At 34.6% G+C, this 23,475-nt stretch overlaps 1 protein-coding gene across 1 annotated transcript in view; it reads left to right on the forward strand.

Annotated features, from left to right (window-relative positions):
- LOC150095280 (DNA primase large subunit-like) overlaps positions 1-23,475 on the forward strand; it is a 235,407-nt gene that overhangs the window by 112,943 nt on the left and 98,989 nt on the right. Inside the window, exons 9-10 of the mRNA XM_090410636.1 lie at positions 4,331-4,513; positions 8,091-8,217. Coding sequence (XP_090266762.1) covers positions 4,331-4,513; positions 8,091-8,217 — 310 coding nt within the window. The remainder of the gene's footprint in view (positions 1-4,330; positions 4,514-8,090; positions 8,218-23,475) is intronic.

The following is a 23,475-nucleotide window of genomic DNA, read 5'->3' on the forward strand; positions in this document are numbered from 1 at the left end:
CAGTCTGAGCAGCTAAGGTTCAGATGATTTCGTAGTCTTTCACATATTTCAAGGAAAAATTTGAACCTGCTGGAATGAAGAATCTTTGTCTGGTTACAAAGATTCAATGCAAGGTTGGATTTGTCAGATTCCAAAAATGCAAATATAGTCTTAACTCCTTAACGTACCAGTTAAAAATCAGAAAGCAGTCATTTTTCTGCCAATTTTTTGGGCGAGGTTTGGACGAGGGTAATTTGCTGGATCAAATTCACCATTATTTGAAAAATAATGATTTGAAAAATAATGATGAATTTATGCAAACGAAATAGCCGATACACGCCGTTGGCAACTTTTCTCGGCTGAAAGGAAATAGGCACAAGATTGTCTAGCCTCTGTATTCGGTTGTATTTATATGTGAAACCAAAATTCAAAATCAATTTTGGTGCAATAAACAAAAGACGCATCACAGACATCTTTGTATGTTAAGGGGTTGATATTCTTTGATTCTAATCAAAGTGGTCTGTTTGTCCAAGATACCAAAGGTGGCATGAGCACATCTGGTAAGGAGAGAGAGAGGTGGTAATGTATCCTTTGTAAATAGTAAGAAGGAAGACAGTTTCTGAGCTGGTTTGTAGGAAGTGCATAAAATTTAGATTGAATTTGCAAAGAACCTGTGTTATTTGTTCTGAGATTCCTTTAAGGTAGGGTATTGAATTTTTACGATGCATTGCAATCTGATAGACAGATGATAATTATCAAAAAATTTTTAATGGTCATTTTGTTCTATCCATTAGCCATCAGATTGCTTTTAATTTTATTCCATTCATCTAACAAAAGGAGAATCAGAAGAACCTATGAGCTCTATGTCAGTCCTCTATTATCAATACTTTTGATAATTATTATTATTATTCAGGCTTCCATGGAGTCAAAAGACTCATCATGGGAGGTCATTTCTAGGAAACACAGTCTATCATACCACTCCCTTGAACTCATTGACCGTTCTTGCTCTCAGTACTCTATCAGGCAATGCATTCCACGGTTCAACCACTCTCCATGCAAAGAAACCTATCTTCTGTGATGAATGATTGAATGAGGACAAGCAAATGTATCTGCCAGTAAAGGTAAGTTTTCAATCAACTTAAAATTCAACATGACCTCTAGTATTTTGAATTATTAGGGTATCCAAAAAAGGTAGATGGTTATTGGATTCATATTCAATAGTGAACTTGACACTGGAATACTATATATATATATATATATATGTGTTACCGCTAAAGCGCGAAAACCGTTAATGTGTACATTACCTAGCTAATCTGCAGATTAACTGATTTGCTCCGTTAAAGTGCGGAATCAAGAGTTTTCCGCATTTTACCTAGGTAATGTGCACATTAACGGCTTCCGTATCGTTAAAGTTCAAACATTTCCTTTCCCTACTCCTTCCCCCCCTCTCCCTCCACTTTTAGTTTGGTTTTTTAATAAGTAAACATAATTTTATCATGTTTTTTTTCTTAATTGTAATAATATTTTAAACCGTTTGATTCCTTGTATTATATTAATTGATTGATGATTGATTCTATCAACTAATTTGTTGATTGTTTGATTGTATTAACTTGATTCTTTAGATATCAAAAAATAAATAAATAACATTATCTTAATTTAAACATACAGAAACGCTGTTGTTCCAGCAAAGATCTTATTTTCACTTTAACGAGTGCCTAGTAGGTAATGTGCAGATTACCTAGGTAATTTGAGAAATGAAACAATTTTCTGCACATTAACGGATCACCATAGTTAATCTGCACAATACCTAGATAATCTGCAGAATAACTGATTTCTGCACTTTAGCGGTAACATATATATATTCATCTATAAGCCATAAAAGTTTCTACCAGTTTTTGTTCACTTTATTTCACTAGAAACTATGATTTTTTGTCACAGGAAGACATCAGCCCTTGTTACAAATCTGAAAATTGAATAGAACTACAAAACTTTATATTGTTATATGGAAAAGAAAGTCAAAAATTTACGGTGATAAATTAAAGCCTCTAGTACAACACAACATTTGGGACTTTATAAGGCAATAGATATTATTTTTCATCCTCTCCTTGCATGTGCAAAAACACAAGCTGTGGATTGTTGTTGAAGGAATATCACAAGGATGATTTTTCACTTTTCTCATCATCTAGTTCCTGATATTTACCTTTGAGGGGTGTACAGGCTATTATAACAGTACTACATGATTAAGTTTACATTATTACTAATCTCCTATGAACAGTTTTACTTATATTAGTCTATAAAACATTTCAGCTACTTAGGCACGATTTTTAGTGAAGAATTAAATATAGAAATAGACAACAGAATCAGCAAAGCTGGTATGGTGGTAAGTCAATTGAATAAATTCATATGGAATAAGAGAGAAATTAGTCAGAACACTAAATTAGCTGTATACAAGACTGTGTTCAAACCAGTTTTAACTTATGGATCTGAGAACTGGGTCAGAAGTAAAACACTTAACCAAAGACCAGTGACCGCAGATATGAGAGTCCTGAGAAAGATTATAGGCATGAACAGATGGCATCAATGGCAATATCATATTAAAAATGAGGATATTAGGAAAGAACTTGACATTGTCATTATCCAGGAATGCGTTAGCAGAGCTAATCTCAGTTGGTATGGTCACTTAAACAGAATGGGCGAAGAAAGATTAGCAAAACAAGTGTTCTCTGCCAGGTTGGCAGCAAAACGACCCAGAGGAAGACCAAGATATAGGTGGATTGATACGGTACCAAGTGCCTTAGACGATGGAAATATAAGATCTGATAATGTTGGAGTCTTGACAAGTAACAGACTGATTTGGAGGAAAATTGTAGATAGGAAGTTAGTAATGATGTAATTTTTTCATGTAGTACTATCATATCCTGTACACCCCTTGAGGGTACATGGCAGGAATTTGATGATGATGATAGTCTATTACTTGTCAGCACTCGATATTGTGACATCTAACACTTTATTTTTTTAAGGAATTTTTGACTGAATCAATCCACCTAAATCTTGGTCTTCCTTGGGTCTCTTTCCTGCCTTCTTGGCATCAAAAACCTATTTTTCTAACCTTTCCTCTCCCATTCTGTTTAAGTGGCTATACTACCTTAGATTAACTCTGCTCACACATTCTTGAATACTAACAATGTCAAGTTCCTACCTGATATCCTTCTTTTTAATATGATACTGCCATTGATGTCATTTGTTTACACCTCTAATCTTTCTCAGAACTTTCATATCTTTTGTCTGTAATCTTTGATCGAGTGCATTATTTTTAACCCACTTCTCACACCCATAACTTAAAATTGGTTTGAATATTGTCTGCTGCTAGTTTAGTGCTTTGGCTTAATTTTATTAAAATTTTTATTCATTTTATTTATTAAAATAAATCAAAATGAGTGCTTTCACTAATTTCTCTCTTATTCCATATAAATTTATTCAAATGGCTCCCTACCATACTTAGCTTTCTTATTGTGCTGTCATATTTCAAAATTTAATTTGCTGCCTTCACTAAAAACAATGTCTAAATAGCTGAAATATTTTACTTGTTCTATAGGCTGTCTATTGAGAATGCAGCTAAAGTTTTCTATGTTCCTACCTATTTTCATTGTTTTGGCCTTTTATTGCTGATTTTCATGTCAAATTTGTTACAGCTGATATTCAATTTAGTTATCTTGAATTCTCTTAGACAGGAAAGAAACTTTTCTATTTAAGAGGATATGGGAACAATGAACATATATAAATTCTGGTGTGTATTCTGTTTATTTTAAGACGTATTCACCCCTTTACATTTTTATGCCTTTATCCTTAAGAGGTGTAAAATTGCAATTTGTAATTTTACACCTCTTTTTACAATATCCAGTTCCTTCCTAAAATCCTTCTTTTTAATGTGATACTGCCATTGATGCCATCTGTTCACACCTCCAATCTTTTTCAGAACTCTCATATCTGTTGCCTGTAATCTTTGATCAAGTGCTTTATTTCTAGTATTTTCAGTATGAAGCACAAGAGACAACACTAAGTAAAAAATTCTTTATTCAGTATTTCCTATTCTTTTTGGCATACTTCAGGAATAAAATATTTTAATTTAAAAAAAACAAAAAAACTTATATTAACAGGATTCAAATACCTTAGGATTTTCATTCAAAGGAAATGTCTTCTAAATATACCACAGAGAATCCATGTACAAAATTAAATAAGTATTCCAAAGAAATTTTTATTAATAATAAAGCTGTGTTGTTCAGTTCAAAGTTTTTAATACTTTCTCTTAAGAATTTTGATTGAATTATATATTTTGTTGCTTTCATTATAGTTATCCAGAACATCCTTTCCTTTGTGTATGCAGACATTACATGAATCTTTAAAAAGGACTCATCATATGCGTCACTATGGGCGTATTCAGTATGGATTATTTTTGAAAGGCATTGGCCTCAGTTTAGAAGATTCTTTAAAGTTTTGGAGAATAGAATTTTCCAAAACAGTTGATGTGGATACAGTGAGTATTATTTCTTTGAATGTTCAGCTTAATTAATAATACTATTTTATTTCTTTATTATCGATATGATAGTATCATTAAAGCAGGTGTGTTGTATGTGCACTGTTGTCGTTGTGAGAAGGATATTGGCAGACTAAAGCCCTTTTCTTGGCTATGATTGTCTGTGTTGCTTACATTTGAGTTTTACTTATTTTCGCTCTAGTAGCAAGTGTGGACATTTCAATGTACCTTTAATTTTTGGATTGTATTTAAGTACTACCACAAGGAAGGATAGCATTATACTGAGGGCTTAATCTCAGTTTCTGGTGAAATCCTTGTAAAATTATTTTAGCAGAGCAGAGCTAAGCTGAGAAAGAATATGTAATCTTTCAAAAAACAGATGTGCCTTTTATATTTATTTCATTCTGAATTATTTTGCATGCAGGCAATGTTTTACGCACCACCTTACAAATATAGCGTCATTTGAAGTGTTTTCTGAAAATGAAGCTATTGATCACTGAGTGAAATAAAAAAAAATGCTTGGAATGTTTATTTCTCCAAAATTCTTTCAAGGTGAGAAAGGTAGCAAACATCATGCCACTTAAGGCCTCTTTTAAGTATGGCAACGACCTCATACTGAGTGATGAAATTTGTCTCACACCTTAAAGACAATCACAAACATCCATGTCTGTGGTAAGATTTGAATGTGTGTACTGTTAGTTGGCGAGCAGATACGCTAACCACTCAGCCAACCAGGACAGTGTAACCAGCTAGGGTTTATGATCATAAACTCTAGCATGTGAACTGTAGACTAAGTTTGGTGGTGGAGGAGTAATGGTGTGGGTGTACCATTACTCCTCCACCTGCTTTGGAATGGGACCATCGTTGTTGTCCGTGGTTCATTAATATTCTGGATAATCAGGTGCTGCCTACACTGTGGAGTTTTTATGGAATGGACCCGTGTTACTTTCAAGATGACAATGCCTCCATACTACAAAGCTGCAGCTGTTATGGAATGGTATGAAGAGATGGGTGTTAAATGACTGCCCTAGCTTGTGCAGAGTCCTGACCTCGACCCCTATCGAACACCTATGGGATGAATTGGAGTAGCGATTAAGGTCTAGAGCAGCACATCCTCGATCTGTTGTTGAACTCAGTGCTACTTTGATGGAGGAATGGAGACAAGTTCCACTCAATGTCTGCTGTACATTGGTGGAAAATCTCCCTCAAATCATGCAGGAGATGATCAAAGCCATTAGGGTTTGTCCTTTAGTATCAGTTGTAAATTGCTAAAATGTCCAGACAATTATTGGTAGATAGCGTAGTTCTCTATTTTAATTTCTTGAGCTAAATACGATGAAATGTAATTTTGTGTGTGTTTGAGTGAGGGAGGGGGGACAGCAGTTTTTACCTGGATAATCAGGTGCTGCCTACACTATCTCATTGAGTCCCATTATATAAGTGTTGTTTTATTCTACTTTCATATGCTAGTACCTCCAGGAACCTAATCTTGTTGTAAACTGAGGCTCTTTACCTGAATTCTTCTTTCCTACTCTGATATTCAATCTATACCAATGTACAATTTTGTCAGAAAGCTTTTGTTAGAAGATTGGATGCCAGAAGAACATTAAAAAACTGTAGTTTGTTTCACGATATTGCTTCTTGGTAAAAACAACATTGGCGGAATAAATACTTTTATTTATTAAGTTTTACTATTTTGCTGGATTTCATTACATACTATCAGAGTATAAACATACACTAGTTTGTATGTTTTATCATATACAGATTTTTATCTATATATGAAGAAATGTTCTTCATTATACCCAAATGCGGACGTAAATTTATTGCCAGCATAGTAACAAATTATATTACACAAAAAATGTGTTATAAATTTCATACAAATTCAATTGCAATATGTTTTTGGCAAATTAGTTTGCCAAAAATGTATTGGAATCCCCCCCCCCCCATAAAAATGGCAAATTAGTTTGCCATTTTTCTGGAGGGGAATTTTGAGCAGCACTGCCCCTCCTTATTGTGTCCCAGATGTGTTCTATGGGGTCGAGATCTGAGGAGCGTGCTGGCCACTCAATTCGATTGATATCCTTGGTCTCCAGAAGTATCTCCACTGTTTGTGTATGATGTAGTGTGGCATTGCTATCCATAAAAACGAATTCTTCGCTTGCACCACCACAGAGCAGTTGAACATGATGTTGAAGAACTTTGTTGCAATATTGTTCACCATTGATAGTCCTTTTTTTTCCTTTTACCTTTTTTTTGGTACTTGTAGCTCGGTGTGTCCATTGAGCACAATGCCTCTCCACACCATGATCCCCAGCACCACTTTATATATCCCTTTCAAGAACATTCTCACGATGGTAAGTAGTATCACTTTCACGCCAGATCAAGTGTCATCTAGAATTGGAGGAAAGACTAAAATAAATAACTCTGTAAAGGGCACATTAGTCCATTGGAGTATTGTCCAATTTTTATGTATACAACACCACTGAAAACATGCCCTGCGATGAGCTGTAGATAAATGGACACAGACTACAGGCCTTTGGGTGTATGCAGACATCTTGCCACAGTTTGTGGAGACATCTGCACACCAGTGCTCGAATGGAGCCAACTTGCAAGCTGACCTTCCATGATGCGTTGATTACATTTTGCTGATATAACCAAAAATCTGTCTTCATGCTGCGTGGTAGAGTGACCTCTTAACAGACATCTGGAACACATTCCATTGGTTTGAAATGCTGTTCAGAGTCTAGATGCAATGCTATGTGAGATTCCAAACTCTAATTCTGTGGCGTTCTTCAAGCTTTCCAATAATTCATTCCTGTGTGAAATCATCTAGATGATGTCTTTGAGAAATTACAAGACATCCATGTTTTTATCTTTATTCATTCACAAAAAGAACTGCTTCAAGTACAATTCACGTATCACAGCCTTTTGCTTTCTATTTATCCTTTGAGTGCTACCCTGTGACCCCTTTATGCACAATTCAAAAATTTGAATGTGTACCCGCTTTATACTCGAAATTGTCAGTTATACAAATTGCTACAAGCTGCTTGTCTGAATTTGCAGTTTTAATCTTCAGAAATATTGTTCATTCATAGATTTTGGATACCAGTGCGCTTGTTATAGAATACAGAGCACTCAACCAGAGAGTTGCAGAAACAATTCGTATTGTAACTGAAAAAAGCAGCTGATATTTTGCTTATTATGGCACATCCTGATCAGCCAAATAAAAGGAAGCTGGACTGCATGGTCTTAAAATGACTGCCTTGCAAATCTTTGGTATTTAATAGAGCCATACCTATTGTGTTTTATATATGCTTAAAAATAGTCTCTCTCTGACCTGTTGCAATTATGTTTGTGCTCTGAATATACTTCTCCAGATACTGGTTTGAAATCCAGGATGTTTTAATTTTATTAATAATACATATATTTTGTTCCTCTGGTTTTTATACTATGAAGCACTATTATGAATAATCGCTAACATCTGAGCATTTTATTACATCTGTAGTTTCTTGCATTATATTATATTCTATCTAAATGAGTATATATGTTAAATTTATACTATTTATTTATTTATTAGTTTGAAAAGCAGTATGCTTATAATATTAGATACAACTATGGAAAAGAAGGGAAAAAAGCAAACTATACTCCTTATAGTTGTGTTAAAATCATTATGTCTAACCCACCAGCACCAGGAGATGTTCATGGTAAGGTTATTTTAATTTTGAAATATTGTCTGGTAAGTATGTTTAAGTGACTTTGTGTATTTTTGAAACCAATTCTATTGAAATTAATTCATTCATTGTAATATTGCATCTCACTGGCATTTGAAATCAATGCATTATAACTATTGAAGTGAAAGATTATTAGAAACACACACACACACACACACACACACACACACACACACACACACACACATACACACAAAAAAAAAAAAGAGGCCATCTAGCAATTATAGGAATATATTTCCAAGTAGTGATGGAAAAATTTTGGAAAAATAAAGAAAGCAAAGACTTTTAATTCAAGATAAATTAGATAAAATAAACCCAAACAATTTCATATAGATATCAAGTGATTTAAATACAAGAATAGGTAGCAAATCAATACAATCTGTGTTGGGAAATTGTGGATAAAATTGTCTTAATGAAAATGGAAAAACATTAATCTTACAACAAAAAATAATGAATAGTTTTTTTAGACATAAAGATGCTTATGAAATTACCTAGGAAGCCAAAAATATCAGAGATAATAAACATATTGATTAAAATAAATCTTTTACCACAAACAGGGAAAAAAGGATGTATATCAAGAAAACGATGATGATGATGATAAAACAAAATGGAAAGAAGAAATAGAAGAAGAATTGAAAAATCTGACACTAAATAAATAAAAGTAAACAAGATCGTAATTGTATTAGGTACTAATGACTTAACTAGCGATAGTTCAGTATGAGAGAGGACATGAAAGGGTTGTTGGAAGAGGTGAGAGTCAGAAAGTGAAAATTGTCAGTATTTTACCTTGACATGATTAAAATGAATTAAGAAGAAGGGCTATGATGACAAACGATTCATTGCATAGGCTGTGTAGAAGAAATGGATGCGAGTTTTTGTATGTGTGGAGTGAGTTTGAGGGAAGATTGGATTTGTATAAGAGCCTACACCTGAATGCATTTCGTATCAGGGAGTCTAGAAAAACTAATAATCTAACACAGAGATTCAGGCAAACTAAATTATAAAGGGAGGAAGGGCAAGAATATGAATGACAATATTATATAACTATGTTAATTACATAAATTGGCTTTCTCATGGAAATGTTGATGAGGAGAGAACATTTTGACTTTGTGTTTGTCCGGTTCAGACCCATCAAACGTGTGCAAAGATGTCTACATGTATAAGGCACTAGAGAAGAATAGAGATCTGCAAGTTGTCTGTGTCATGCAGACTGCAGACAAGCGTATACAAAAGAATACAGGTAGATTGTTATGTCTGTACACGAATGCTAGGAGTATTAGAAACAAAGAGGTAGAGTTTTGTTGCCTTAGTCAGGTTGGCATTAGTGAGACCTGGCTATCAGAATCAGACATACTAACTGGTATCGAGTGTAAAGGATGCAGGATTTTTAGGAAGGATAGACGGGATAGGTGATGAGGGGATGTGCTGCTCATAACTTGAGGTTATATAATTTTAGCTGTGGAACAAGGAAGATTCTGCAGGAGCGGAAAGAATGTATATAAAGCCCATTGCACAAAAGTGGTACAAAGACAGATATATTGGTAAAATTGTTTAGGACCTGCATTCATAATGTTATCATTGAGCTAGAGAAGGGGAATGGTTACATCATGAATGATTAGCTGCGGAACAAGGAAGATTCTGCAGTAGTGGAAAGAACGTATGTAAAATCCATTGCACAAAGATGCTACAAAGAACTATGTATTCAACTCTCGACCTATTAGTATCTCAGGAGTGGTGGTGAAGATTTGGAAAAGTTGTTTAGGACCTGCATTCATAATAATGTTATCATTGAGCTAGAGAAGAGGAATGATTATACCATGATACTTTTGGATTTTGCTAGGGCTTTTGACAGTGTTATGTCGTTGTTTTTCTTATTTTATATCTTTCCTTTCTATCTTTCAATTACTATTTTACTTCTTCAGATATCGGGCCTAATGTACTTACATCTAGGATTGTTTCCTCTTCGGATACTGGCAAATTTATATTATGCTGCACCAGCCAGTATCCTATAGTAGAAAAGATCCTTATTAAGGGAGACAATACTAGATTCTGAGGCGTTATTTTACTTTATTTTATTTCCTATATTTTACTTTAATACGGGGGGTGCTTAAGGGTCAAAGCTGTATAACTGAGAGGAGACCTCCACATAGCCAATAAAGGAATGTGGAGAACCGACCAGGGCTTCTGACCTAATGTCCAATCCTCACCTTCTCGTGGTGCACCCTGTTGGGTATCTGCTTGGATACTGAACGGACGAGGATGGGCTGGCAATTTGGGATTTAGCCGACCAAATTGTATTCTTATTGGTTAAACCAAAAAAAAAAAAAAATGATGGTACAACATGACAAAATTTCATGCCGGCTGGGGTGTCGCCCGGTTAAACAAGGCCCCCGTTGTTTTCGCCAGGGAACCAGGGCGAACAGCGAAAAGTCAGCTACTGGAACAAATCTGAAAACAAACCCCAACTCAACATCACCAGAGTTAAAGATCGGTACTATCATCGTAAGAAGCCTGAATGGCAAAGAGATGGAGCTAGCTGAGGAATTAGATAAGTATCAGATCGACATAATAGGGGTGACTGAAACAAAAAAGACCAAAACTGGTGAGATCTTTCTGAGCAATAAATACAATATGTTATATTCAGGCAATGACAATCAAGGAAAAGAAGGAGTAGCCATAGTATTCAACACAAAATACGAGGCTAATCTACTTGAATGGCAGTCAGTCTCAAGTAGAGTAATGTGGGCAAATATGAGAATGGGGAACTGGACAATGAGACTTATTTATGCCTATGGTCCCACAGAAGGTTCTACTAAGGTAGAAGTGGAGGAATTTTTTGAGGCTTTAGAAAAAGCAACTGACACAATGAAAAAGGAAAAGTTGGTCCTTGTTGGGGATCTAAATAGTAGAGTAGGAAATGATTGTGAGACATACAAAAATATTTTGGGAAAATTTGGAGAAAAGAGCAAAGCTAATAATAATGGCAAATATCTGTTGGATTTCTGCTCAGGACATGGACTGGTTATTACTAACACCATGTTCCAACATAAAAATGTGCACAAATTCACATGGAGAGAAGAGGCTAGGAATAAGAAAAGTCTCATTGACTATGTTATTGTTGATAGTGATGTTTTCTCCCTGGTGCAGGACACCAGAGTGTACAGAGGATTTGAAATTGGAAGTGTTCACTATTTAGTCTTGAGCAGGATAAAATTGAATTTCATATTGAAAAGAATAACATGTAAGAAAGTTTTAAAGCGAATAAAAGTTGAGCAGCTTTCAGATGTGAGCTGTAGACTAAAATACACAAAGATTGTTGAAGAAAAAATGAAAGAGTTTGAGAACAGGAATCAAACCTTGGAGATTCTGTGGCAAACTCTGAAGAAAACATTGATTGATTCTGCCAGAGAGGCATGTGGTGAGGTTGTCTGTAAGGATAAAAAAATCAGAACTCCCTGGTGGACAAAGGAAGTTAAAGAGGCAGTGAAGCAAAAGAAGAAAACATATCAAAAGTTCCTGTCAAATAAGTCAGCTTGTGCTCTTAGAGAATATAGAGACAAATGCAAGAATGCTAAACATTGTGTAAAACTAGCTAAACAAAAGTCATGGGAGGACTTTGGTAAGAATATAGAAAATAAATATCAAGAAGGTGGCAAAATATTCTGGAGGTTGTTGAAGAAGCTTAAGAATGGAGGAAAGAGTGCTGTAAAAGGAATTAGAGATGATAAAGGTGACATGAAAACTGGAGAAAAAGATATACTTGAAGTATGGAGTAATTACTTTGAAAAACTGCTAAATGAAAGAAGCAGTGATGATAGCACAGTGGTAAAAAACACTGACCAGGCATGCAGTCAGGAATACATATCCATATTTGAAGTAGAAAAAGCCATCAAAGGCTTGAAATATGGAAAGGCAGCAGGCGTAGATGATATTCGACCAGAAATGCTGAAGTATGGTGGTATAAGAGTCTTACAGTGGCTGCACTGCATAGTTCAGAAAGCCTGGACAGAGGGAACAATTCCTGATGATTGGAGTAGAGCTCTCATAGTACCCATATATAAAAAGGGAAATAAAACTGAATGTGAGAATTACAGAGGTATTTCCCTACTGAGTGTTCCTGGCAAGATCTATGCAAGTATACTTGAGAAACGGTTGAGAAGAATTGTAGAAGAAAAGCTTGGTGAAGAACAAGCTGGATTCATGCCAAATAGAGGCTGTCAGGATCAGATCTTCACTTTACGACAAATAGTCGAGAAAGCATGGGAATATAACAAAGATCTGTATTTGAGTTTTGGCGATTTGGAAAAGGCATATGACAATGTGCCAAGAGAGAAGCTATTCAATACGCTGCAGTTATATGGTGTCAATGGGGCATTATATCAAGCAATACTTAGTCTTTATTTGAGTTGTAAGTTAGCAGTTAGAATTGAAGAAAGTACAGGAAGATGGTTTAATGTAAAATCTGGTGTGAGACAAGGATGTACGTTATCCCCTCTGTTATTCATTATCTATATGGATCACATTATGAAGGAAAGTGGTATTAAACATGATATCAAAATTGGAGATATTAATGTCAGCTCTTTGCTTTATGCAGATGATGTTATAGTTCTAAATAAATCCGCTACAAGTCTGCAAGATTCTCTGACTAAATTGAATAGCTGTTGTAATAGATATGGTATGAAGGTCAGCAATAAAAAGACAAAGACAATGAAAATAGGCAGAATCATTGAAAATGTCAACTGTGTTGTGAATGGAGAACCTGTGGAACAAGTAAAACATTTCAGCTATTTAGGCACGATTTTTAGTGAAGATGGTAAATTAAATATAGAAATAGACAACAGAATCAGCAAAGCTGGTATGGTGGGAAGTCAACTGAATAAATTCATATGGAATAAGAGAGAAATTAGTTGGAACACTAAATTAGCTGTATACAAGACAGTGTTCAAACCAGTTTTAACTTATGGATCTGAGAGCTGGGTCAGAAGCAAAACACTTGACCAAAGACTAGAGACCACAGATATGAGAGTCCTGAGAAAGATTATAGGCATGAACAGATGGCATCAATGGCAATATCATATTAAAAACGAGGATATTAGGAAAGAACTTGACATTGTCAGTATCCAGGAATGCGTTAGCAGAGCTAATCTCAGGTGGTATGGTCACTTAAACAGAATGGGCGAGGAAAGATTAGCAAAACAAATGTTCTCTGCCAGGTTGGTAGCAAAACGACCCAGAGGAAGACCAAGATATAGGTGGATTGATACGATACAAAGTGCTTTAGACGATGGAAATATAAGATCTGATAATGTTGGAGTCTTGACAAGTAACAGACTGATTTGGAGGGAAATTGTAGATAGGAAATTAATAATCATGTAATTTTTTTCATGTAGTACTATCATATCATGTACACCCCTTGAGGGTACATGGCAGGAATTTGATGATGATGATGATACTTTAATACGGCTGTATAGATTCAGACTGCAGTCGTGACCTGAATCTATGATTATATACACTTTCTAATTCCTTCCTGCCAAAAGAGGTTCTATTTTTATAAGTGGTAATTCGGAATCGTAATCAGGCATGACTCAGGTATAGGCAAATAAATCATGTTTATTTTGAATATCAAAGCAAAATACACTAAAGAAATTCAGGCATTCAATTTATCTCAATCATAAAGAAACTCGAGTTAAAAAGATCAACACGCTTTAAATTTAAATCAAAGGTTATAAAGCATGTAAGACACAGTGACTGATAATTGGGATAGATAGCAAATGATATGGTATTAAGCTAAAATTCCCTTCTGCAAGCTATTCATAAGATAATATAACTAACATTCTAATGTTATTCAGTTACTGTAAGTCTACAGTCCTAATCTCTTTATGTCAAATCAATCACATACAACACAAAAGACCTCTTCCAAACAATTCTTCTTATTCTCAAAAGGAGGCTAACTATCTAATTAGTCTGTCCACAAAGTTCTTTAGAATAATGTTCATAATTTACATTCACAAGTAATTTTCTCTCTTCTAAGGAATTCTAAACACAAAATAGAGTACCGTCTATTATCGCGTATAATGCAAACTAGAAATTTTGTTGAAAACTAGCCCTAAAATGCCATGTCCACGTATAATGCAATCTGTTAATCTTGTTCCATAACATTATAAATAATACAATACAAATTAACGAAAGAAATATTTTAAAACAAAATGTCAAAATACAATACGAATTAACGAAAGAAATATTTTAAAACAAAATGTCAAAATACAATACGAATTAACGAAAGAAATATTTATTTTAAAACAAAACGTCAAAATCCTTTAAATTCTTGTTCATCTTTTGAGTCATCAAACATTTCATTTATAAATTCATCTGTAGGGATTGCATCATCAGTGTAGCAGTTGTCGTCATCGTCTTCATGCTCTCCATTTTGTGTGTCATCCTCGCTTTTGTATATGACGTCATCTTCGGATCCATCAATTGAATTACTTATTCCACATTTCAGAAATGAGCATTGAATCATTTCAGATGGTATCGAATCCCATGCTTCTTTAACCCAGCTGGAGACTAGGGTGATCCCAGGCTCTCTGAAAATTCCGACCCTTTGTCATCTTCACCAAACCAGATGACATCCATTCTCTCCATTTTTCACATAAGTGATCTTTAAATGGCTTATTCAAGCTGACATCAAGCGGCTGCAAAATGGAAGTTAGACCACCTGGTATGACTGCTAGGTCTGTAAGTAGCTCACGTGCTTTCTCTTTGCTTGCGTCTGTTAAATGCGCCCGGAACATATCCTAGACTAGCATGCTTTGTTGACGTAACAAGCTACCTGGGTGTATGTTCCATACTTGATCCAGCCACAATTGTACACCTTCATCCATCCAACCTTTCTGATTGGCGCGAACAATTACACCTGGTGGAAATTTCATATCCTTCGGAATTTTCTTCCTTTTAAATATCACTGTTGGCTTTAATTTGGTTCCGTCTGCCATGCATGCTAGAACAACGGTAAAATACGTTTTTTCATGTCCCGTTGTTTTTATGAGGATACTCTTTTTGCCAACTGAGTTCACTGTTTGATTCCCAGGCATATCAAAGTACATGGGCGTCTCATCCATATTGCCAATTTGGGAAAGTTCATATCCGTGACACTTCCGTAATTTTATGATAAAGTTATGGAAGGGCCACTTTTTCTTCAAGCTGCTTTGGTAACTTCTGTGCAATTTTTGTTCGGTGTCGTAATGTTAATGCTTTGCGTTCCATAAATCTGTTGCACCACTCAGGCAAAATAAGGAAAGATGAAATACCTAGTGTGTCCTTGAATTTACCATTCTTGAGTTGTAGAGCTCGAAAACGAATTGCATTTCTTGTTACTATAATGCCATCTTGTTGTTGCATCAAAATCCATTCATTTAGCTCTTCTTCGAGTTTTGGAAAGTATGCTACATCTCCACAATGGGCACGTTTCATTTTGGGGATTTTTTCAAGACTGTCTTTTTGCTTATGCCAAAGTCTAATATTACTTTCTCCTCTGCTACACCAAATTCTCTCATAGCAACACTGTTATTATGTTCTTCTGCAAACTGCATGACATGCAATTTAAATCCTGCTTCAAAAGATGAACGTTTACATTTCTGTTGGCTCATTTTCACACTAGGTTTGTTTAACAAATAATATTTAAAATGAACTGTGGTTAAACCGATATACCTAACTGTGCCCTATCTCACTGTGCTCTATCATTCGGCAACGGAGCGTGCATCGTATCTGCACATAAAGCCAGTAATGTAAGTAGCTTTATATGCAGATGCGATGCGTGCTCGGTCGCTGAATGCAAGTGGGTCAAGTAGATTTGGTTGCATAGGCATTTGGTAGTATATGTTGTGTGTGCAAGTCTAATAAGATGTTATATTTTTTAGGATCCGCATATAATGCGAACCCCTAACTTTAAGTAGTATTTTTTACCATAAATTTTTCGCATTATACGTGATAATATATGGTAATTCTACTTTACCGAACTAATTTCCGACATCCTGCAGCACCACGTGTATGTCTGGTTACCTCTTGTCTATTGGCTGTCCTTACGCCAGTGTAGGGACGTCCTTACGCTATCTTCATGATTACTGCCAATCATGGACTCGATTCTTTGTGTCTCAGGAAATATCTCTATCCTCTCGATGGGACTCTTCAGCAAGGGCTCAATTTTGCTAGGGCTGGAAAATTTCACCTTCAGCTCTGCGTGGAATCCTACAACATTCTCAGGAAAGCTCACTGTCTGACATTGTAGCACTGACACTTCATTCCCCCTTACTCGACCCACCGGCTAACGTCCGAACCAGGAAAAACGATAAGACAAGCCAGAGCTGATATGGCGCTCATTCCCTTATATTCTTCGTTCGAGCGCCCCCTTTTTCGGAGTCCCCTTTGAACACGACCTGTATCTTTTCTCCCCTTGGGTTCATCCCTTGCCTCTCCCCTTTGCTGTTATACTCTTGTATTCACAGAATTTGCATCGACGTACTTTCCGCGTAAGCTACTGCCTCCGGCGTTACTCTGGACACGTGTTACTTAATATCTATCTGGTGACTCACAATCATCGTATACAGCTAAAGTGAGGCTTAAATAATATTAGCAAACTCTTCTTTTAAGACATTCGATCATACCAAGATTGAATTCTCTAATTCGATCTTGGTATGATCATAATAGATTAAAATATAAAATAATACATGGTACATAAAATAAAATGCAATTTTATACATATGTGAAGAAGTTTCACTTTAATTTCAGCTGATGCGCAGGTATTTCTCTTTGTTTGTGTAGTTTAGTATGTTAGACCCTGAATGAATGATTTCTTTGCAATATTCCTTCATTCAGGATCTCACAACAGAATGCAGCATTGGAAGGCTGTTACATAAATTGGAGAATATGTGTTTGGATTCTAAAATATTATCATAGATAAGAGGATGGCTGACTGACAGATATCAAAAAGTGGTTGTCGGGGGATGTAAATTTCCAAGATTTAAGGAAACCAATGGTGTACCACAAGGATCAGTCCTTGGTCCACTGTTATTCAATCAATTAATAACATTGGGAAGGATTTGACGGGCAACATACAACTCTTTGCTGATGGTGCAAAGTTTAGGTCGATTAATCAGTACTTGCAGAAAGATTGGAATAGGCTGGAATTGTGGATGGGAAAATGGATATCAGTTCAGTGTCAGTAAATATAAAATCATGCACTTTGGCATGTTTAGATATGGGCAGTTAGCCAAGTGGCTATGTGCATTGCAACCATATGCCTGGGAAAGGAATGTCCTGGGTTTGATTCCTGTCACTGATGTGAGGCGCTTAGGAACTTTCTCAGACATATTGCAAGCAGGCAAACTGGCTGTGAGAACATAACTCTTCTTCCAGACAGGATATGGGAGGCATAGGGCCAACCACCTTATCCTTGTATAACGCTTGTGGTTATAAGGAATAGAAACCCTCAACACCATAAAGGTAAAAGAGAGAAAGATTAAGAAAGAAAGTATTATATTAGTGGGATTAAGCTAGAAGAAACTGATCAGGCTAGGGATCTTGGAGTATTAATAAATAGGAAGTTCAGGGCCATGTAGCAAAGATTGCAAATACAACTTAAAAGATGATTGCAATGCTGAAACGACCTTTGACATGTAAAAATAAGGATGTCATTTTGCCTCTTTACAAGACTTTCATAAGATCTCGCTTGGACTGTTGTGCACAGGTCTGGCTGGTTTTCATTGTGATTCTGATACATTGGAGAGAGTGAGAGTATAGAGGAGAGTGTTAAAAATGATATCTGGATTGTGGAAATGATATCATCCCAATTATGAAGTAGATTGAGAATTTGTAGGCTATAGACACTAGCAAACAGGAGAAAGAGGGGTGATATGATTGAGATTTATAAACTTCTGAAAGGCTTATACAGGATTTCAGTTGATGAAATTTTTCATTTTATGGAGGTGGAGAGGGCATTCTTGAAAGCTGAGCATGAATACCACCAAGAAGAGGTGAGAACTAGATTTTTCTCTCGTAGAGTGGTGCATGATTGGACCACTTATGTGCACAAACTGTCTGAACGAATTCAAAAACAAGTATGAGAGCTTATGCAAGTATGTGGCCTCTCTCGATGAGCCCCTGACTCTCTGGAGGACTCTTAATGATAGTAATAAATATACATAAAGAAGCAGAAAAAAAAAAGGCTACAGGAAAAGAAAAGAAAAACAAAGAATATAATTGAAGATAAAAAAATACAGCATACATTAAATGGCTTATCTCACAAAAACTGGAAGATGAAATAGAACATAAAAGGAAAAGAGCAATAGGAAAAAGAGAGAAAAGAAAACTTCACAGAAATTGGGATAATTATATCTTTATTTAAAAAAAAAAAAAATAAAATAAAATTCTTACTGAAAGAAACAACAGATATTGGAGAGATAGATGACCAACTGTAGGATGATTGTTTATTTCCTCACCAGATTTTATAATAATCAGAATTAACATTTTAAAAGGCTTTTAAAAAATAACTGATAATAATCTCCCAAATAACATAACATCAGAAGAATTCTTCAAAAGAAGTGAAAAATAGAAAATTACAAGGAAAAAATAAAATACCAATGGAAGTTATGAAGTATGCAGGAAATAAATTTAATGAAAGATTTCTTACATTGATAAACAAAATATATAACACTTGTAAAAATACTCGGTAATTGAATTATGCAACTGTGATTTCCAGTTTTAAAAATAGAAATAAGAATAGCTGTGGTAAAAAAACTGCAGGGGAGTAAGTTTATTAAATGCAGGTTGTAAAATATATGTCAATACTGAAGAATAGATTGACTCTATTCTTGTAAAAAATGAAATTAATGAAGAACAAGAAGCTTTAGAAAAAGCTCTTCATAGATCCTATATTCACTCTCAAAATATTAATTGAGAAAATAAAAGAATTTAACTTGGAAATGCACCTAGCATTCATATATTATAAAAAAGCTTTTGACAAGATATACAGATATATTCTCTTTGATATTCTAAAAATCAGAGGTGAGAACAGAAAACCCAAACATTTCAAGTAATAACAGGAAGACTGTTTAAAAGATGCCAAGAAATTTTATTCTTGGTTTACTGAGTGCCGGCCTCATTGGCGAGTGGTTAGCTTATCTGCTCTCCAGCTAAAGGCTGCAGGCACGAATTTTGCTGTGGGCATGAATGTTTATGAAAATACTAGTGGTGGCAGTGAGCAGTGGATAGTGTTGGTGTAGATGATGAGGTTCACTGTAGTTGGTGGATTGAGTGGAAAGAGTTGTAGAGTAGGTGTCCAACCTCGATGAGTCTTGGACTCCCTGGAGGTGTCACTGAGTGATCTACAAGATCACTCAGATCTTTCAGCCAAGTATAAGCACAAACAATGTTTGTGCTTACACTTGGGAGAAGGATTAAACCAAGAATATAATTTCTTAGCATCTTTAATTTATAGTATAACCAAGTGCAAAAACTTCAGCAGGAAGACTTACACAGGCATGTCCCTATTTCCAGTATTATTTGCAATATAATTAAATAATGGAGAATAAACAACAAGGGGGGGATCAAATAGAAAATGCAGATGACAACTAATTTTAGAGTAACTGAGGACAATTTACAAAAAGCTGCATATAAATTGAATCAATAATAAAACAGTATAACATGTCAGTTTATCAAGACAAAACTAAAGCAATGGCATTCAATGGAAAAATGCCTACCAGCTAATATAGTGAGACAACAAAATAATTAAACAAATTATAGGAAGGAACATTGAAAACATCAACTGCATCTTGAATGGAGGACCAATAGAACAAGTAAAATATTTCAACTATTTAGGCATCATTTTTTTGTGAACATGGCAAATTAAATATGGACATGGATAACAGAATTAGCAACACTAGTATGGTAGGGAGCCTTGGATAATTTTATATGGAATGAGAGAGAAATTAGTCAAAGCACTAAACTAGCTGTATACAAGACAGTGTTAATAGATTTATTTTATGGATCTGAGGGCAGTGTTAGAAACCGCAATAAACTTGATCAAAGACTACATATGTGAGAGTTCTGAGAAAGACTAGGAAAGTGAACAAGTGGCATCAGTGGCAGAGCTTCCTAATATGCTCTTTTTTAATATATAAAAGAGGATATTAGGAAGGAATTTGACACTGTTAGCATTCAGGAGTGTGAGCAAATCTAATTTCAGGTAGTGTGGTCACTTAAACAGAATGGAATAGGAAAGATTAGCAAAATAAGTTTTTTTTTTTTTTTTTTTTTTTGCCAGGATTGCAGGAAAAAGACCCAGATTGAGACCAAGATAGATTGATAGGTAGAACTAGGTAGATTGATATAATAAAAAGTGCCTTAGAAGAATGAAATATAAGATCTGACATTATTTGGAGGAAGATTGTTGATGCAAAGTGAGTAATGATGTATGTAAAATTTTTATGTAGTACTATCATATTATCCTGTACACCGTCTGAGAGTACATATCAGGAATTGATTGATGTCATAAGTTTAATTATTTGGGCTATTAAGTTACAATAAGTACTTCAACATTTTTAACAAAATTAACAGATTTCTAAAGTAAATGAAATGATACACAAAACATCGAGATCAGGTAGTAAAAAAAAAAAAAAAAAGACTAAGAATACAGGAAAACCTCGCTGAACGTAATTAATCCATCAATTAATGTGTTAAGTGAAATTGCGTTACGCGAATACAATAAACAATAGGAATAATTATAACTCATCCATCAGTTAGCGTAAATTTGGAAAATACATCGCAGTATAAGCCATATCAGAGGATAAAATCATCAAAGTTAATGAAAATTAATTGCTTAAATTTTTATTTAATGTCTAAACCAGGGGTGGAAAACCCTTCAACTCCGAGTCTATTTCAATTTGCCCTTTTGCTGATGTACTCGTATGTACATGTAAATAAAATTTTATAATAATTTAAATTTATTATAATTAAATTTATTTAAATTTAAATAATTAAATATACAAAATCAAAAATAAATATATCACATAAAATATGATCGTCATATGTCTGGCAACCATCAAATCGAGAACAGCCATTAAAATAAAAAGAAATCGAGAGCATTTCTCGTGGGGAAAGTTCAGACTTTCTTTGATTGATTGCTTCTCAATTACCGCCATGACATTTTCCCACGTGTCAAAACATATTGACTTTTGACTTTGTTTTTCTCGTGCAGTACTGCGAGTGCCTTGTAATTAACCAGTTGACAACTTTATTCAATTTATTTTTTTTAAATGACAAGTTGTAGTGAAAAGCTTAAAGGAAGTGGTGAATGTGCTCTGTTTTGTGAAAAATGGACAGAACTATACTTCTTTATTGAAATTAATGACAAGTGCATTTGTCTTATTTGTAACGAACATGTTGCAGTTTACAAAAAATATAATCTTGAACGACATTATTTGAGTAAACATAAAAAATATGAAAATTTAAAAGGATCAGAACGTTTAGACAAGATAGCAACTTTGAAAAAAAATATAATCGAAAGCTAATCTCTTTTTAAAAAAACTTATTCAGGAAATACCATCTGTAACTCAAGCTAGTTATGCGTTGTGTGATCAAATTGCTAAAAAACTTAAAACCCATAATGAAGGTGAGTTTGTGAAAGATTGCATCCTTACTGCCATCGAGATTTTATGACAAGAAAAACTGAGTTTGTTTAAAAATATTAGCCTATCAAGAAGAACTGTTTCTGACCATATTAAAGATATCACTGATGACATCCAAACTTCTTTGAAAGTAGATTCAGCAGAATGTGTGTTTTACTCATTAGCCATCGATGAGACTACTGATCTGTCAAATACTGCACAAATTATTCCCCGTATAAATATAGATACGGGGAATAACTACAGATTTCAATATACAAGAAGAATTTCTTGCTTTAAAATCAGTGAAGGGGACAACTAAAGGTGAAGATTTATTTGAAATGGTCAATTCAGTATTAAAGGATTTCGATTTACCGTATGACAAACTGAGTGGTCTCGCTACAGATGGTGCTCCATTCATGGTAGGTCGTGAAAAAGGCTCGTGGCTCTGATTAAGAATGAATTTAAGAAATGTCAATTGAACCCAAATACTTTAATTGTGTGCCACTGCTTCATTCATATGGAAAATCTATGTGGAAAGTCACTCAAGATGAACAGCGTCATGAATGCAGTAACAAAGGCCATTAATTTGATAAAAAGTAAAGGGTTGAACAACAGGGAATTCAAAGAATTTTTGCAAGATCTTGAAACAGAATATGGGGACTTATTGTACCATTGTGAAGTTAGGTGGCTAAGTAGAGCTCAAATGCTCAAGCGATTTTATGAACTTAAAGATGAAGTGAAAATTTTCTTGGACATTAAAGGCATCCCCATTAAAGAATTGGAGAAAGAATGAAAAGTTCAAACTGAGTTAGCATTTTTAGTAGACATAACTAGTCATTTGAATAATCTAAATTTGAAATTACAAGGCCCCAATCAGCTAATGACCTCTTTGCTCACTCATATCAAGAGCTTTGAGAATCGATGCTTCAATTATTTCTTACTCAACTGAAAAAAAAAATCGCTTTACACATTTTTCAAAATTAAGAGAACACAATCCAAAAAAAACAAGTGAGTATGTTGATGAGTGTCAAAGTGTTTTGAATCGATTTCAAAGGAGATTTGAAGATAAAAATCAAAGAATTGAGTTACAAATATTTGAAACACTTTTTGATATACGCCCTGAGGAAGCTTCCAATTCCTTGCAATTAGAGTTGATCGATTTGCAGTGTGATAACACTTTGAGATCAAAATATAGTAATCTGCCTACATTGGACTTTTACAAATCTATTGATTCTGAGAAATTCCCTTCTTTAAAAAATAACGTCTTGAAAATAGCTTCTCAATTTTCTACTACTTATCAATGTGAGCAATTTTTTTCAAAATTAAGTCTGGCAAAAAATCGCCTTCGTACAAGACTCACTGACGAAAATCTCGCCAATGAACTACGAGTAGCCGTCTTATCAAGGGAGGCTAATATTTCTAAGCTTTCACAAAAAAAGCAGTTTCAGCCTTATCACTAAAAAGTTTAAGATTAAAGGTAAGCTTCATTAACTTTGAAATATTTATTATGCTATTATTGCTTTAGTAAAGTTCTCAGTTAAAATAAAATATAATTTTTTAAATAAATTAAATA

The sequence above is a fragment of the Typopeltis vanoorti genome, chromosome 20 (genome assembly GCF_054136105.1).
Source record: "Typopeltis vanoorti isolate ZY-2024b chromosome 20, IOZ_Tvanoo_1.0, whole genome shotgun sequence".
Classification (NCBI taxonomy): Eukaryota; Metazoa; Arthropoda; class Arachnida; order Uropygi; family Thelyphonidae; genus Typopeltis; species Typopeltis vanoorti.